Consider the following 19205-nt stretch of genomic DNA (forward strand, 5'->3'; position numbering starts at 1 on the left):
ACTTAAGTTTCTGTGCAAGCTGATAGCATATTGACAAAAAGAGTGACTTCTTTTGTTCAGTACTGCAAATACATCTTCTTCTATTGCAGAAAATAGATGGTCTACAAAAATGTGTAAATTTAGAAAAGCTTTACCTTTATTGCAATGAAATTTCCAGGATTGAAAATCTGGAATCTTTAACAAAGCTGAATGTACTCTGGTTGAATAATAATATGATCAAGAACATAGAGGTGAGTCTGGTGTCCTTGTTATGTTTTCTTGTCTTCTATTTTATCTAATATATGGTATATTCATTATGTGAAATCAAAATGTGTTAATAAGTAAGGCTAAGTTTTAGAATAATTGAAAAACAGAAAGAGCAATGTTAAAGTTTCAGCCTCAACTCATATGTACTTATTTGGAATAGGTTGACTGTCAAGGCTTTCTTCATATGCAGAGTTATCTAAATCAACCATTTTCAGACCTCTGTGACTTCTGATGAGGAAAGAATTTTATTATATTTTTTAGCTTTTTTTTTTTTTTATAACTGCAGCCTTTTCCCTGTATTACATGAAGTATTGCATAAAAGGTTTTCCATTTAACTCTAATATTAGTGCTTGGCATTTTTGTTTGGAGGGATGCGCTCCTATTAAGGAGAACTTTTATCCTGTGTTTTCCTTAGGCTGTTATATATGGTTTGCTCCAAAGGAAACTGTTTTCCCCTATGTCCCCTTAAAAATAAAATTCTAACCTTTGGGTTGGAGGTTATTCCAGGACCAGCAAGAGTTCTGAGATTACCAGCTTACCAAATAAAGGGAGAAGAAACGTATAGATGGCCATTTCTAGCAAAAGACCACATAGCATTCTGAATTACCAGACTCCCATCAGGGGACAGAATGCTGCAGCTCAGTCCACTTTAACTTGAGAGAGTGCAAGAAAACAAAGCAGAAGGAGATACTGATATCAATATAAAAGTAGTTAGAGCAGAAGAGATGATGGTAAGGATCAGATTATTGTGAATCTCCAAAGCCAGAAAGAGGAGGGAAGAGAAATCAAAGTTGAGCGTGCTGATGTGGAGAGGAAGGAGATACTGATATATTACACCTGACAGAGAAAAAATATAAAAGCAGTAGAATGTTACAAGGTAGAAGTTGTTATTTATTAGTGGGGACACTGCAAACAGTAGCGGCATCTCTCTGCAAAGAACTGCAGTGTCATCATGGGGAGAAATGATTGACATCAGTGATACAGTTCTTATGATATATATCCCTAGGCCAAGACATGGGCTGCAGCCAAAAGCTAATGAGTACTTATGACATAGGGCATGATCTGTTAGATTTCTCATACACAGCTGTGAAACTAAGGCTGGGGGACTAATTTTATTTCCATTGCAGTATCGTTTACAAAGGCTTTCCAAGCTCATTCCCTTTGGGCAAAAGGCTTTCTCTCTTTGCATGTCAAAATAAAGCTATAGTTTACAACAGAGGCAAACATTGTTTAGACTCCAGTCAAATTTATTTTTACATTTGAATGATCTGCCTCGTAGCCTACAGGCTTTTTAGCATTGGCAGTGCTATATTAGATTAAAACTGTATTGTTTAAAACATTCACAGGGCTTACATACTCTGCAGAATTTGCAAGAGGTCAACCTTGCTGGAAACTTAATAGAAAAAATAGGTAAGTGATGTCAGTCTGGCATTTCTAGCATGAGCATTCTGGTTACTACTGAGGATTTATGTCTTTAGTTTAATCCTTATCTCATTCTAATAGAAAAATTCTTACCAACTTACACAGTTCAGAGCCATATCCAGTATACACAGTCCTGATCATCCCAAAGTCTGTGTCAGAACTCCCTAGGGCTCATTTCTGCTTACACCAAACACCTTTCTGTTGTAGCCATATCAAAGAAGACATAAAATTTGTATTAGTGGTATTTATGCATTTTTTTTCACCAGCTCTAGTATAAATGACTTTTAGTTTAAATCTATATTAAGCCTTTTTGATAATAAATGGAGATTTAAATAATTTCTGCATTTCTACACTAGTACTAGAGAATATATTTTTTTCTTGATTTATCTTTATCTATAATAAAAAGATCTTCCAAATAATATTCCTACTTTTTGGGTGAAAATGGAAAATAATATATTACGTGTATGATGTCATTGTGTTAATGAAATAATCGTTTGTGTGGGTTTTGTTTGTGTGATGAAAACTAGTCCAGAAAATGAAAATGTAGATATCCCAGTAGACAACACAAATGTTTTTTCTCAATTACTGTTTGTCTTTGTTTAATTTTAGGAAGTTGCTTAGACTTCAATATACAAATTGAAATATTAAACCTCTCTGGTAACAAATTATCTTCCTTCAAGGTATGTTCACACTTTACATTTCTTTTGGATGTGTTCTGGTTTTGTTTGGCTTTTTATCTGTTGCTGGGAAGAGAGCTGACCTTTCTTTATGATATTAGAGGACCAGTAACATGTGGCGGTGATGGCAAATGTTTGTTTTTTTTTTTTTTAAAAAAAAAAAAAGACATCAATATTAACTTTTATTTGTTTCTGTACAGCTTTTAGCTCTTTTCTTTTGCAAAAATTACTGCTTCCAAATAAACCTTGTTACAAAGACTTGGAATTTTTCAGAAAATACCTGTTATGTGTTTTTATTTCTTTTACGTACTCCCTGTTCAGTGTGGCTACGTTACAAATCTCAGAAAAATCACAGCATTCACATGTTCAGTATTGACTGTTCAGAGTTTAGCAGCTACTATCTTAAAAGAATCCAGCCTCTTTTAACCTGTCTGCTCACTGACCTAGCAAACAGAGCAATTCCTCACTCAGCTCCTAAATGCAATCGGACTATGAATTAGTTCACAAATCAAATAGGCTTCAGGCAATGGATACAAGTGCTCAGCAAGAGTTTCCACTCTAGTCTAATTCCTGTCTTCTGCTGATGATGTTTGGATCAAATTACATTCTGCTTCATCTGCTAAGCACTCTTTTAGAGAAGGTCGCAAGCTTAAGGAAGGAACAAACTGGAGCTGAAAATGTTAAGAAATAGCCTGGGACAAAGAACACAGGGTCAAGAAGAGGAAAGGCAGAAAAAGGAAAAGAAGAGGTTACATGAAAAAGGAGGTAGAAAAACTCAGAAGATTTAGATGGGGCAAACGCAGTGGTGAACCAGGATGGCAGCCAAGAGCTCAGGCTAGCCAGAGCCTAGGAGAGTTACATGGGGAAGAAGGACAGCTAACATGAAGTAGGAACAGAGCTCATTAGGGACAGGGCATATGAGGTAAATTGAACGGGGAAGAGGATATTTTTAACATTACACATAAACAGACAATGACACTAGTGACATATTAATTTTGAGACTGTAAGTTTAGCCAAGTGCTGGGGATTGTAGGATATTAGGAGGTATTTTAGGAATGATTAGTGAATTCATCCTGGGAATTTAGAATGTTAAATTAACTATAATGACATTTAGCTGATCACTTTGTACTTTAGGTATGTAGCCCTGCGTGTAATTCCTCATTTCTAATGAAAGTCCTTTAAATCTTGTCTTTATCATAAGGATTTCAAAAGTTTTGTTGTCAATGGCCACATGTTTTTATTTTAAGCTTGAGAAAGATCAAGGCTTTTGAGGACAGATTCACTTTTTTTCTAGATTTATTTCTTCATAGAGCCTGAGAGCCTGACCTTTATTTCACACATTTGCTTTGCTTTCTTTCACTGATTGGTTGTAGTTTGTTTTTTCCCAGAATTTATGCAACCTCCATGGGGGAAAAAAAAAAAAAAAAAGAATCCCCAATGCTCCATGTGAATCCTGAGAGGTCTATAAAGTTGCATGAGCCCATGCTCATGAAAGCTACTGCATCTGTGCTATATTCCTTCCTCCCTCAGTTTGTACATTTTTTGTTCTGTATAACCCCTTAGCGAATAATATCCCATTTTGTGTTAAAATATGCTGAAATAGTCCCTTTTTAAATAAGGTGTATTGGCATATTGTTGTGATAGCATTTTGTTTTGCAGGAACTCACTAGTTTGTCAAGACTACCTAATTTAAAAGATTTGGGCCTAAATGATCCTCAGTATGGGCCCAACCCTGTTTGTCTTCTTTCTAATTATGCTATCCATGTGCTGTATCATATACCACAACTTCAAAGGTTTGATACATATGATGTTTCTCAAAAGCATATCAAGATTCTGGTAGAGGTAAGTTCAGACTTTATGAATGAATTTGTTACTGAGGATAAGCGTTACTATGTGAAAGCTGAGTTTCAGCCAACTACAATGAGTGTTTTATGTTACTGCTCAATACCCTGTTAGGTTGTCAAAATTTTGAGTTTTATCATGGTCTCACAATTTCTGTACGCTTCTCTTTATGTATAGTATTGGATTGCAATAATATACATTGTCTCACTGAAATCTGAATGTATGCAATTTACTGCCATTAAAAATATTAATTTTTTACCTAGTGTCAGTACTTTTTCATAGAGTTGTTGCATTTCAGGCTGTTGCTATTTAATACTGAAACAAAAAATATGACAGAAAAATTGCACGTGAAGTTGCATACATTTTTGTTTTAAATATTAGTCATCTTAAATGTCAGTAACCTAATATCAAAACCAGAGTGTTTAAAGAACATGGGAGAATTTACTGAAAATATGGGTTTGTGTGTCACGTTTTCAAGTGTTCCAAATATTTTACAAAAACCATCATAGATTCATTTTCACATTGGTTTGCCATGTAATGAACTTACTTTCAGATGTCTTGCTATCCAAGCAGAGTATCTTTAAATCACAGGAAATTTAACTTGATGCTTAATGGAGTATAGGAAAAACTTTCTGAATAAATTCCACAGTTTAATGAAGCAAGTCATAAAATTATTTTAATGTGGAATATGTGGCATCAATCTTATGGGTAGCTGTTAAGACTCTCATCTGCAGAAACACATGGCAGTTAATTCTTGCTTTGGAAAATGTTCCTGGTGGGGAAAAAAAGCTAATACATGAGAGGAAGTGTTCAGAACAGCAACTGGTCTCAGATGAGAAATGTTTTTGTTGATTTATCCAGAACACTGAGCACGTTTTCCGTTAGATGTCCAATGACATCTAAATGATGTCATTGAACAGTTTTGAATGTAGACTAGAGCTAACTGAGGTATGTGGAATGAGTCCATAGTTTGATCAGTAGGTACAGCATAAAATTATTAATTAGAATGTTAATAATTCTAATTATAACTATTACAAGAATATGTTCATCAGACAACACCCAATGGCTGATGTTCAAATACAGTCAAATTCAAATATACTAAAGTGATATTTTAAAATGCAAATGCAGTTTGTGAAGCACAATTCATAGGTATAACGTTGTGTTTTTCTATGTTCTTCAGGAATAAGCTCTGTGAATAGCTACAACTTATTAATAACAAATGAATGATTTCCTTTTCTTTTTTTTTTTTTAAGACCACAGTTTTGAAAAAAATAATGTACTATCATATGCGTGTAAAAAGTGTTCATAGACAGCTCCATGACAGGCTTGAGGAGCTAAAAGAAAGCAAATGCAGACTGCAGAATTTGCCAGAAAAGAAGATAAAGTTGTTCAGCTGCAACATAAAGCATGTAAGTTGAAACAGCTTGAAATGTCAGCAGAAATGTATCATTTAAATCATCATCCAAAAAAAAGCTTATACTCATTTATGTTCAATAAATTATTTCATGAAAGTACATCAGCTCTTACTAATCCTTGTAATCCAGGAGTTTGTAGGACTCAATTTCTGCCAGAAAAATAGCTCTTCTTCAGAGTAGCCAACAGTCAACCATATGGGACACTTAAACTACTGCAAGGGATCTATTTCCAGCTTCATTTCTGGCAGGTTCATAATAATTTCAGTCTGCTGTCTTAAGCCCTAAGTGAGTGCTTTGACCAGTGATTTGATTCAGTGACAACTGAATTTCAAGTTGCTGCTTTTATTCATCCAGTACAGGTGTTTGCAAAGGACCTTTGTGCTGAGTTCCCAGATTATTGTGATTATCGCCTGTTCTAGTTGATACCAAGAACATTTATGAAGGGTCTGTGTTCATCCTGATATAGGATGCTTTTGCATGTTGGGAAGTGTTTTTTTTTCCTCACCTAAGCTTGGATTTTGTGTGTGTTTTTGTTTTGTTTTGTTTGTACTTTTTTTTTTTCTGATTTCTGAGTACTCTATTCCTCTTCAAGAATTGTATAATCAACATAATGAATCAGATTCCAGTTGCATCGGTGCAACCACTCTCTACAGCAGTTTGTAAACGTTCCTAGTAGGTCTTCAATGCACTTTGCGTGGGCTCTTTGCACATATGTCTGTATAGAAATAACTGACCAAAATATTGCTGATTGCATAAATAGGACCCCTTAAAAGTGCTTTGATCAACAGTCAACAGATTCTAAAGGTTTACCTTTTAGAAAATAATGCAAAGAGTTTTGCTTCAACTCAACAGTGAGTAATTGCTGTCACACAATGATCAAACACGGGGAGAGAAATGATCCCTGCCCTTAGGTGTTTGAAGAAAAGCAGCAGTTCCATTTTAACTGTACCCTCTAATTCTCTTTTACTTGCTGATACTTGAATCATGATGAAGTCACATTGAGGAATTGGTCCTGCTTGGAAAAAACAATGGTCTAATTGATATGGATAGAACTTGGATTTGAGCCAGGATACAATGGAAAAATACATGCAGCTACTCAGAGCAAAGCTGTCCCTTTGGTTGAGTAATTCAGCTTTTTCTATTGACAAAAGATTTTGAATTTTTAGAAATAATTTTCTGATTTAATGTTTACAGGTATGCTTTATTGTAGACATTTAGAGGGCTTATCTATTGAGAAAATGTAAGATAATTTTCCTGCCATACTTTAAGTTAGTCTCTTGCCTCTGAATCATGGTATGTTATTTTTATCAGCTGGAACGTGAACTGGCCAAGCTGGAAATGTTGGATAAAACATCAAGGAACAAATCTCCAAGGAGTAAGGATTTGGAAACAGAAAATCCAGTTCATGATACTGAAGATACAGAAAAGGCATGCCTTGAAAAGGCATTCATACAAAAAATAAATGCCACGAAGGAAAGAATAACATTCTGGAACAGAAAACTGGATGAGTATGTTTACTGAATTGTGTAAGAACAGAAGTCTGATATTTTCAAACATTAATAATTGGGTATGATTGTGGTTGATGGTTAGGAAATTAACAACAGGACATGGTGCCTGTTTCCTGCTTGATTTGGATGATGTCCAAACTGAGTATTGCAAATATCGTTAATGTGGCAATTCTTATGTGGTCTCAGTTATTAGATTCAAGCCAGTTTCTAACAGGTAGATGTTGCCATTCATGCTGTCAGTGGTTTTAGTATATGTGGAAATGTTTGAACAAGAATATCTGGGATGAGTAGTTATATCGGACTGGTGCTTGGAGAAGATTTCTGGGCCTTTAAACAAGAGAGGTCCAGCAAAATGCTGCAGTTTGTTTTGTTTTCCCCCTTTTAATTCCAATGTGGTTTTAATGGCTGCAGCTTTTTGTCATTGTTGTTTCTGGCTAAGTACTTCATGAGTCAGATACACTCTAAAGTCAGTTGCCAGCACGAGGCATGCACACAGTCCCTCACAGTAGGGCATGTGAAGGGTATCAGTGATACCACAGACCTGATGTTGGATGCCAGCATGGGGCTGAAGCTCTTCCTACAGAATTTTCATGAAGGAAGAATTGGCTCGCTTCTGAAGGGTAGAAAGTCTAGTTTTTGCTTTGGTTTGATATAAAAGACCAAGAAAGACTGTTCCTATTGGCAAATGTAGTAGAAAGAGTCTGTCATGCCTCAGGCTCCAAAAAAATTGAACCATTTGGTTTTTGTATTTGAGCAGAAATAGTATCCTGAAGTAGCACGCTTTAAAAGCCTGCTCATAAAGAGGAGGAAAGGATAGAATAACTGGTGGAGAAGTGGAAGAACTTAAACATACTGTGAAACTTGTTGCCTTTGCTTGTCACTGATTTCAGTCCAATGCCTCACACTGAGCTGAAGCCCAGGATGGTCTTATTAGTACTGCAATTTCTGCTGAGATCATGAATACCAAATAGCAAACTGAGAACACCTCTCACTCAAAGAGGTGATTCTCATAAGTTAAGGATTACAGCACAGTGTCGAGGGTAAAAGTGATAAAGTTTCCTGTTGTGATCACTACAGGACCTTGCTATCCACAGTTGTAATCCGTTATCTGTCACTTTTATTTTTTTTAAATATTGTTGTTTGGGGGTGGGGGGAAGAGAAGATAGAAAAGGAAAAAAAAAAAAAACTCCTCTCTCTTTTTATGCATGTCCTTGATACATTATTCCAGCAAAATTCTTCTAGTTTCTTTTTGCAGAATTGAAAAAGATTATCAAATGGAAATTAAGAAGAAGAAGAAGAGTTTTAATTTGGTAGTACAGTTTTTGTTGATGGAATTGGAAACAGTGGGAAACGTTCGCTTTGAAGAAGGCTTACCAAATCATCCCTGGTAAACTTTTCAAGATACTTCAAACTAGAACAGGTTTCTTATGATTCCAAGTTAATCATTTTTAACAAAGTAAGCATATTGCAAGGATCTGGACTTTTCTGAAACTTCTGTGCCGTTTTCAAACTTAGATGCCATTTGAAGGTAGCTGAAGAGAAAGGAAACTTATCCTTCTACTTGTCTCAGGGGTGTATTAGGCTTTGAATCCACAAAGTCTGGTGGTGGTGGCTGTAGTTGTGTGTGTGTGTATATATATACACACGTGTGTGTGTGTATATATATATATATATATATATGTATAACCAATTTCTGAAGGCCTTGATTTTTGTTTTCTGTTTTTGTTTTTTTTTTTAAGGGTGGACACAACACAAAAGAATAAGCAAGCTGCCCAGTATTTTTGTAGTGATAGTGATTATTCCAAGTTCCTAGAGAGCTTTACTTGTGAAGAAGCATTAGAAGTTGCTTACATAATCTCTGTGTGAATAACCTTGATGCTCAGTTGAGGGGAGATTCAAATTTAGGTTGGCAGTATTTCAAGGACTGTTTTCTGCTTGAGTACACCAAGCTTGTCCACCTCAGCTAAGCTTTCCTTTTGTGTTCAGGGATGTTTACTAGAGCTGCAGGTAGTCCTGTGTGTACTTTGATGTTGTTTATAAATAGCATTCTACTTACTTTTTATGCTACTTTCTAAAGCCAAAAATCTTCTTGTTTAGACAACTAATAAATGTTTTTGCTTTAAAATTAATAAATTACTATTGTAGGGGTGAAAGCCAATCCCAAGGTTTTTGAATGAGTAATCTTAGCACAGAATCTTTTTGAGAAAGATAATAACTCTCACTGTTTGCATATCTTCTTTCTAAAAGAAAACTTTCCACTGATTTGAAAAACTGTGGAACCTCTTGCATTTCTAGGTTGGAGTTCTTCTTAAGGTGTCTGACTATCATATAATTATTAAGGAATTTTACAGTACCAGATGGAAGCACAGGAGCTTATCATCTTACTGGTGAGACACAGAGAAAATGGCCACGTATTTATTAAGTGACCTGACTTCTGTACCACAGGTCACAGGTGCCAGAACAGAACACTGAGCTTCTGTCTCCAGGTTCCCAGCTAGCCAATGGGCCATCTCTTCCTCAAGTTTTACTCTAGAAACTGTTGTAGGTTCTTGCAAACCATGCTTACTTGATGCATGATTGCACTTAGTATGGTAAAACTACTCATTTGAGTAGTGCAGTAGGACTTAAACAGGTTTTAATAAAACAGTGCAAATAGAAGAAAGGAACACCGAGTCACAAGTGATTATGTATTGATGGTTGATGCTTAACTTTGAATACAGCATTCAAATAAAGCTAGGTAAACTTCTGTGTCTCCATTTGAGCGAATAAAGTTGGAATGGAATGAAATGGGCTAGAGATACTGTTTGTGGTTCTTCCTTTTGGATAGGAAAAAGAATAAAATAGCGTAGGTTGCACTGAAAAATTCAGTGCAAAACCAGAACAAAATATTATTAACTTACTGTCTTCCTCTGTGCATTTCTGCACACAGGTTTAGTTCCTGCTGTGAACTAATTCAATCACGATTTTGTACCTGGGACTTCAGAGCGTATGGTATCATGGGAGTGAAAATAAACCGCATCTTTAGAGTGCACAATCAAATTCTGAGGCTGAAATTTGAAGAGAAGTTTCAAATGTTCCTGGAAAAAGAAGTTTTCCATGTAGCAGAGTAAGTGCCTAAGTTCTAAGTGCTATTTACTGTAGCATTGGCAAGTGATCAAAGTAAACCTCATGATTTCAAGGAACAGAAAGATTTTGCAAAGCATCAAATAATTTAGGATTATTAAGAATTTTGGGCCACTTTTGCACACATAAAGGTGAGACAAAGTTTGCCACAGTCCCTGTGTTTGGTATTTCTCTGACTGGCTCTTGGTCTTCAAAGGTCCATGTCTTGATAGAAAATACCAGATAGGAGAGTTGGTTTAGACTTACAACGTTACAAACTGGGTCTTACCTCATCTGTTCCTAATAAGGTAGTGAAAACAGAGTAAGTGTTGTTATGAACGGCCAGATTCCTGAAAGCAGCAGTAAATGAACCATGCAGAAACAAACAAAACAAAGCCCACCTGGATGTATACGCATCTGTATTTCGTTTGTATCACAGGACAGCATATACACATCGAGATGTTGATTTATATCCTTGCAGATTAGCCCAGTTTTTCTACATAAGTATTAATGAGCACGACGACACAAATTTCAAAATTTATTTCACTGCCTTCTAAGAATCAAACTGAGACATGATGCAGCTGTGGTTTTTATTGTAAGCACTGGTTAATTATCTGCCCAAAGCTGCTTGTAGAACTGTGTCTCCAGTGGAGCACAGCATCTCCACTGTCTTAAGACACCCAGTTGCCCACTTGTAACTATGAGACAGAGCTCCTGCTTGCATCCATTTCTTTCTTTGCAATAATGAGGAGTTTGATGATTTGATGTGTGACTTATTTATGTGAGTTATGATTTTTAGTACAGTTAATAGAGTGTTTTTAATCTTTTTATGTGCATTTACTATGTTTATGTGTGTGTGAAAGCTTATTTTACATTATATATAGATGTGTGTGTGATTTCTATGTGTGAATAAATAAAACAAGTTAAATATAAAATTCATGGCTTTCAAAAGAGCGTGAGAAAGTTGGGACATACTTCCTAGTTCTGTAGGTCCTGGGAGACAGAAGCTGCCTTTTACAGAAGTGTAACCATGACAAACATTCAGAGGAGGGCAGAAAGGATCTTATTGTAGTATAGTTTTCTTCCTTTAAGTCTGTAGCTTAAAGTTATTTACCCCCATAGCTGAAACACCACTATTAAGCTTCTGGTTCATTCCAATACAACAAGAAATCGATTTGTTCATCCCTTGCTGCCCTTCACATAAAATTGGAAACATGAAATAACCCTGACTCAAATTATTTAAGCTATTAATCAATATCAGATTATTCTATTACCCCTTTCCTGTGATTTTTTTTCTGGCCATGAGAAAGTCAGATTGGCACAGCCAATGGTTTTGGGAGTTCTTTTCATATTACCTGGAGAGAAAAAAGCTTTTCAGGTAGCTCCTCAATGCATTCTGTAAAATGTTGGTAGGATATCCTCCTGTATGTGTGAAGAACTGTCTCATGTGTTAGCTCCTAGAATGGATTAGCCAGATTAGATCTGTTCATGTGTATTACAGCCTGTTCTTGTTGATCCCAAACAATTTATACATCTTCCCTAAAATGCAGTTATACAGGGATTAGGCCACTGTTCTTAAATTGAAACCTCGTGGTCTGATGCTCATTTTGGCAGAGAAGTCCTGCAAGAATTAATCAAATACTCAAACTAACCTGCTGACACTCAAACTGTAGTGTCATAAGTCACCAGAAATGGCACTCATGAGGAAAAAAAATAAAAAAAACAATTGGGAAGAAAAGAGCAGTTACCAACAGCTATGTAGTGTTTGTATGGCTTTCCAGATCTGCTGTCAACATAAATTGCATTATTCTCCTTCATATTGAGTTATTGCTGTCTTCCTGCTAGGGATCTAAGCAAATATAAGACTTGTTCTTCCAGAGGTGTTGTGGTTTAACCCTGGCAGACCACTAAGTACCACACAGCCACTCACTCACTTTCCCCAAGTGGAATGATAGAGAGAAAATTGGAAAGGTAAAAGTGTGAGAACTCCTGGCTTGAGATAAGGACAGTTTATCGTGTAAAACAAAAGCCATATATACAAACAGAGCAATGAATTAATTTGTTACTTCCCATCTGCAGGCAGGAGTTCAGCCATTTCCAGGAAAGCAGGGCTCATTGCATGTAACAGGTTCTCCAGAAGGCAAACGTCATCACTCTAAACATCCTGCACTTCCTCCATCTTTCCTCCACCAGTTATTGCTGAGCACGGTGCCACTTGGCAGGGGGCATCCCTTTGGCCAGCCTAGGCCAGCTCCTGGTTGCGTCCCCTCCCAGCTCCTGGTGCACCCCAGCTCCCTTGTTGGAAAAGGAGCACAAGGAGCAGAAAGGAGCAGGACAAGGAGCTCTGTGTGAGCACTGCTCTGCAACAAATAAAATATTTGTGTGTTATCCATGGTGTTTTCATCAAAAAACTGAAACATAGCATCCTATGAATCTCTACAGAGACAATTAACTCTATCCCAGCCAAAACCATGACAAGCTAAATAGGTTATTTATTTATTTTTTAATATAATATAGGGGATGGAGACTGCTTTTACCATTTATGAAGAGTCAGGAAAGAAAAATTTCTCTTGCAAGTGATCTTGTGATTACTATAAATGTGAATATTACAGAATCAGCATTAATTATAGTCTGTTATTCTTAGTAAATATTGTGCGCATGTGTAAACGATATCTGGTTAGAATAGCTATTCTTGCCTTGTGCCTGCTTTTGCAACAGCGTAATGAAAACCTGAAGTCTTTCCCTCTGTCTTTTCTTCTTAAGAAACTACAAAGAGAAGATGGAGTATCTCTTTTATGTATTTAATCCTAAATTGCCAGTTAAGGAAGAGCAGCTGCTGCACATACTAGAGGATGGTTTCCAGGATCTGGAAGTATATACGGTATGCTGCATTGTGGACAGAAGAATGCTATTGCTTAGTAAAGGATGGCAAAGAGAGCAGGCAGAAAAGTGTTGCTCTTTCTTCCTCTCTTCTTTCATTGATTTTTCTATTCATGCTTCCTCTGTTTTTTTCCTCCGTTCTTATCATATTTCTCCATTTTACTTCTGCTTCATTCTTCACATCTTTATGCCATCATGTTGTGATTAGTGCTTTCCACTTCTTCTTTGTCATCTTCTTGTCCCTTCCTTGCCCCTTCTCTTTTTGCTGCCAATCATCCCTTTTTACTCACCACTTCTCATCAATCCCCACACACTCTAGATTTTGCTGGGACTGATGCAGGACTCCTTTGGAAGTCTCCACAGTATCAGCTTCACGTGTTTGCTGCCTCTGAAACATGTTGTTTCAATGGTTTTGTCAGTTACTTACATTGTAATTGTCATTACTATTTGTTTGGACACAATATTATTTTCCTATTTTATTCTTCCTACTAGTGCTATCAGAAAGCATATCATGGATTTTTATGGTTGGTAAATGGATGGTATCCATTTTCCTGTTTTGTTTATTATTGTTTATATCTTGCTAGTTTATAGAGGCCCCACTAAGATCCCTTCTTGTGACATTGCATGCTATATAAGCATACAGAAGGATGGGCCCTGTCCCCAACAATCTGATCTTATCTGTTTCTCTCATACTATTAAAGTAACACCACAGATCATCTTTTTACTCTTTATTCTTCAGTTTTCCTGCCTGCCATCCCTTATTGTAAGTCATGTGTATGTTTACATGCCTAAATTTTTTTTTGCATTTTTAAGGGATGCTTTTATTGAAAGATACTTGGGCCTTGCTTTAATTTTTGCAGCAGTCTGAGAAAAATGAAGCTGTTCCTCTCTGTAACAGTCTAAGCATATGTGAATGTCCCAGAATAAAGTTTCTGAAACAACAAGCCAAGGCTGAAGGCAAAAACAAGAGAGATCCTGACGAGTCATTCAGACATGGTAATTCAAAGTTGGAACAATATTGTAAAATTGATGATAAATGCTGTATTTTGTGCTACAGGCCAAAGGACATTTTGTAAATACTGTAAGTGGCCATGAGTAGGCATAAGTAACTTGAAAGGAGCTTTGAAACTGCCGACAACTGTTCCAGTGGCATTTTTATGTATTAGGAAGCTCCAGAAAGAGCTTGGGCTGCTAGGAGTAATTCCCAAACAGGAGTTTGAAGCCTCTGTGGGAAATGTCCTCATCTGAGATATAATTAGATATGTCTGATCTTTTCAAGATCCAACATCTCTAAAAAAGGCAGAGTGAAGAAAGGTGCAAATACCCTGGGTTAATTTGTGTCTAGGACTGGACACTGAAAGGAAAAATACCAGCCTTCTCTTTTTAGCCTGGTTTCCTAGAGAAAAGGCTTAGGCAATCAAGCTGTGTGATGCTGTCATTTTAATAGCTTAGGAATAATCGAGTTTCAGGCAATTTATTGGGGAAAAAAAGAAAAAAAGAAAAAAAAAAGAAAAAAAAAGCTATGAAGTCTCAAAGATAATTATTTATAAAATATAAAAATTTTGTAGAAATGTGGCTTAACCTAAGTTAGGTCACCTCCCCTTCTTCCAGCCCTGCTCCCCACTAAAGAAGAGGCATTTCTCAGCTCATCTAGGGTTCCTTTAGTGTTAGCCAGCAGGGCAGTCAGTGTGGACTTCTAACCCATCTCTTAGCATATATATATAGCTTGAAACTATCCACAGCATATACTACCTTTTGCTTGGTCTTGGTGATCTAGAGAGCTTGGAAAAAATGGGTTTTCTGTAGTATGGAAGAAAGACCATTCGTTGGAGACCATTCGTTGGAGGTCACAAATCCAAGTGATAGCTGGTTTTACATCTTTAAATATTAGCTAGTTACAAACTTTGGATATCACTGCATTATTTTTTTTTTGGCCAAAGAATATTTGTTTTCATGAAAAACATAAATATTAATAAAGATTCAGTGTTTATTTTACACAGTGTATTATACACATATTAGACCATTCATCATCCAGACCAAGATGTAGCTTGCTTATAATAACATTAAGCACCATTTTTGTTTTATTATTCTGTCCTCATCCCCAAGCCAGAATTAGAAGCATTAAGTGTCTTTTCTCTCTACACTTAGGGACAGTAATAATTGCGAAAGTTTTCCTTGGCTGCAGTGCTCCAGTTCGTGCAGCAAGTCCTATCTGTCAAAGCAACTACCCAGAAGCTAATTCTGTATTCAGGCCATGGAAATTCCTAGGAAGTGATACATCTACTTCTAGTAATGGTATGTATTTGTAGGCACTTGTTAGCATAAAGTTAAGGTTAAAGTAACGTTTGTATTCCAAACTCATCATTCACTTTGGGTTGTGTCAAGAGGTTTCATTCCTGAGAACTCAGTCTCTGCTGAAATGCGTGTTTTTGAAGGCAATAGCAAATAAGAAGATCTTTCTGTGAACTAAATGCGAACAAATATTTATTCAAAGAGTGGAAGTGAGCTGTGCCATGCTGCTTTTAGCCATCAGTCCACGCTAAGTGCAACTTAATTCATGGAGGTTCATATGAACACGTCATGCAGGGGGATTGAGTAAGTGTTGCAAAGGGTCACCTGTACATACCACAAAAGAAAGCTTCAGCCTTATAATCCACAGCCCTTATTTTTATGCAAAATAAAAACGGTTGCTGCTGGTAAATGCAATGTTACAAGTATCGAGATTAAATCTTCATATTGTGTGCCCTCTTAGTGATAAATTCTGCTTTATGCTATTTTTTGCAAGAGAACACCAAGTGGGAATTGACTAATAATATTACCTGTTCTTTCTGGTATGTCTTCCAAACTTTCAGATGCTGACAGAGAGCAAAGTCTGTTCCTTTATATAAAGGAATTGGGATTGTTTTGATTTCTTAGGAGGAAGTGAAAGCAAATTCGGAGGGTGATCATACCACAGTATGTTGGAGTAGTTTAGGACAGTGCAGCAATGAAAGCAATGCAGGAGAGCTGTTGGTGATCTCAGAAGCTAAGCTAGTCTTTCACAGGCTGTGATCTTTGTACTGGAATCTGACAGTAATGTATTCTACATGGGGGTTTAGATAACCAGTTTAAACTCCTTTATTAGCCTGCGTGAATCTGTATGGCAAAGCAAGTCTAATGGCAGAAAGGAATAAATCTGAAGGGTCTTCATGGAAGGAGATATCTTTGACTTAGTAACATTCTGAAATGAATACCAAGCTTAGCTTAAAAGCAATAATGTATTTGTTCTGTTTCCTCCACTTCAGGACTGTGGGCTTCCTTGGAACAGAAAAGTTGTGACTGCAGCGGCTGGCAGTGCGAGTGGTTTGTATTTGACCACGAGCTGGTCCTGCCAGAATACATTGCTGAGTTTGAGTATATTACACTGGTATGAACTTCTTTTTCCTACTAGTGATAGTAGAGGGCACGTCTTAGATTTCACAGCTCAAAAAAAAAAAAAAAGGGCAAGTAGGTAAAATGAAATCCTGTTTTACTCACAGGACCTGTCGAGCTTTGGTTTAAGGTTGGTTCTCTTCTTTCTAATCTATCAGATACAGATAAAACTTCTGTGGAAATCAGTGAGAAACTTTCTACTCATAGTGAAAGTTAGGGGAAGCTTTTATTTTGTAGCTGTAAAAGGTATAGCAAAGGAAGCAAAGATCCTTGTAACTTTCAACAGATAAAGGAAACGTAGATGAAAACTATGTCCTCTCTCAGTAAGAATTCCCTTCTTTGAGGTACCATGTAAGGTAAAACTGATAGTATTGACTGTTGAAAAGATCTTGTTTTCATGGAGTCTTTAGGGAGCAAATGATTTTTAGTTGTTTGATTTAAATTGTGAGATATGAAGCTTTGCAAAAAATAAAATAAAAATAAAAATAAAAAAAACATATTTTAATCTCAGCTGGTTTCTTGAACAAATTTTCTTTGTAAGAATTGCTTCTATTCCTTTTTGTAAGCCATATAATGCTCCTCTTCCACTCATCTAGCTTCGTAACTTGCTGCCAAGGTGAAAGGTGAAAAGGGCCATTTCAGACTCTAAGTTACCCCGGGGAAAGGAAGTTGAAAAGTGTGGAATTCACTGATGTCTACCTGGCCCATGGTCCAGCTGTAGACTGCTCCATTGTAATTCTTAGACTTAAGGAATTCCAGTGTACAGTTTTACTTTTAACTTTAGCCAGAGTTATGCATGGCATACAGTAACCTATAAAAGGAAAAACTGTGCAGTGCTTTGATTAGGAGGCATTTAAAACCCAATTTTTAGCAGGTCTGTGTTACAGAAAGATGATTTCCTAACTTAATTGCCATAAATTTCCTAATCAAACTTCTCTTTTTATGCTGAGTATTAGATTTATTATTTAAGCCGAAAATGTAAGGTTTACAAATTTTGGTGTCTCTTATTTTATATAGGTCAAAGACAAGTCTCTGTTTTCCACGTGCAATGTAATTGTGGAAGAGGGAAAGAGAAGCACAGAAATATTTATTCTGTCTCATGATTTGCAACGTGATGATGACGTTTTGAACATGGAACCGACAGTAAAAGTGAGGCCTAAGATTGCTTACTTAGATGAAAAAGCACTATTTTCAGTTGCTAAGGTCAATATCTACAATCAGGTACAGGTGAGGTATTGCTGTCAAATTTGCAGTACAAGAAATGTATTATGCAGTTGTTACCATTTTTTTTTCAGGTTGGCCCATGACCTAAACCAAAGACAGTAGGTTCGTTTTAGTTTTCTGTTTGGGTTTGTTTCTGATCTTGCTTACATTTCCTTGACATCAGTAGAACTTCTGTTCCTCTGCCTGTCAGTTATGAGAATAACAATTGCTTTTCCTGTTGTTTGAGGGCCAAATAATTTCAATGAAAAACAGGTTAAGAAGAATGGATCTAAGAATAGGATATGACCTATTATCCTTTCCATCATATTTTATGGAATATGTGACTGTATGCCATTATAGAGATTGTTCTTGAAAAGATTTTGGGAGTGGGGGGTGGGTGAGATTTGACATCAAAAGAATGTAACCCATGGAGAAAACATGTTTGTTTGTTTTGTGTTTTGTTTTTTGTCTTTTAAAAACAAAAAAAGCTGCAGATTTAAGCTTAAAAAGTGTATGTTGTTACAGTAGCTGCACAGAAAAACACTTTTTCAGATGGGAATTCGTATGCGTAATTCTGACATTGCATTCATATGCATAACTACTGTGTGGATTCTTCAGTAGCACCATTTTTCTGATGAAGTAGCCCTGCTAAATATCTGATACTTGAAATTATGAAATAGTTTCTAAACTGTCACATTTTTAACTTCAGTTTATGAGCCAATACTGTTTCTTATACCTGCTGGTTATGTTTTTGATCCCATTTTTATACATCTTCAAATAAACTTTTTATTTTCTAAAATTTATTTAGAGACAAGAAAAAGGAGCATAACAATTCTGTTCTTGTTTTATCAAAATGCCATCTGTACAGTGATCTGTTTGCAGAGAAACATTAGCAATTCTCCCTCACTCAGCCTTTTTCTAAGGATCCCTTCCCTGTGTCTGCTTGGCCCCATTCTTCCTATCCTGTTTTCTAAGAATTGAAAAGCTACCAGTTCCTTCTCAGCATCTCCATTAAACAGAGAACTGATTGATTGTTTCCTTCTGTTGTGAACGGATTGACTGTCTGACTCTCCATCTTACCCAGGCCATTTTTATTTTGGGAAGTAATAAATAGTCTTCAAATAAGCGAAAAAAGAGTAATCATAGCCTTCAGTTGTGTTTTCATTATTTTATGTTACATTCACCTTTTGCATTCACCTTTTGTAGTCTTTTTATGGTTTGCCAGTAGGATAGTGTTTATATTGCACTCCAATGGTTGAAGCTTTTTCATTTTTAAGGCAGCAGTGAAGTATTACAGAATTTGTCTGCATGTCTAGTAAAATCACACTTTCCGATGTACTTTTGACCTAGGTTTTGAACTTGCACGGGAACAGCCTGAGTCAGCTGCAGAACATCTCTAATCTTAAAGCACTTCGAAAGCTTATCATCAGCTTTAATGAATTTACCTCCTTAATGGATGTTTATGACTTGGTGAGAAATTAAGCTTTTTTTTCTTGTTT

The 19205-nt window shown here is 36.3% G+C and overlaps 1 protein-coding gene across 3 annotated transcripts in view; it reads left to right on the top strand.

The window, feature by feature from the left end:
- The window catches only part of LRRC9 (leucine rich repeat containing 9), a 49009-nt gene that overhangs the window by 3030 nt on the left and 26774 nt on the right, over positions 1 to 19205 (top strand). For all 3 annotated transcript variants that reach the window (XR_011096763.1, XR_011096762.1, XM_068682458.1), the window contains exons 4-17: positions 90 to 230; positions 1593 to 1656; positions 2278 to 2348; positions 4005 to 4187; positions 5441 to 5596; positions 6914 to 7110; positions 8366 to 8497; positions 10040 to 10216; positions 12976 to 13093; positions 13953 to 14088; positions 15241 to 15387; positions 16377 to 16498; positions 17521 to 17730; positions 19057 to 19176. Coding sequence is in view for 1 of the 3 variants with exons in the window: in XM_068682458.1 (XP_068538559.1) it covers positions 90 to 230; positions 1593 to 1656; positions 2278 to 2348; positions 4005 to 4187; positions 5441 to 5596; positions 6914 to 7110; positions 8366 to 8497; positions 10040 to 10216; positions 12976 to 13093; positions 13953 to 14088; positions 15241 to 15387; positions 16377 to 16498; positions 17521 to 17730; positions 19057 to 19176 (1974 nt within the window). In the remaining 2 variants the exon portion in view is untranslated. The remainder of the gene's footprint in view (positions 1 to 89; positions 231 to 1592; positions 1657 to 2277; positions 2349 to 4004; positions 4188 to 5440; positions 5597 to 6913; positions 7111 to 8365; positions 8498 to 10039; positions 10217 to 12975; positions 13094 to 13952; positions 14089 to 15240; positions 15388 to 16376; positions 16499 to 17520; positions 17731 to 19056; positions 19177 to 19205) is intronic.

The sequence above is a fragment of the Anas acuta genome, chromosome 5, assembly GCF_963932015.1.
Source record: "Anas acuta chromosome 5, bAnaAcu1.1, whole genome shotgun sequence".
NCBI classification, from domain to species: domain Eukaryota; kingdom Metazoa; phylum Chordata; class Aves; order Anseriformes; family Anatidae; genus Anas; species Anas acuta.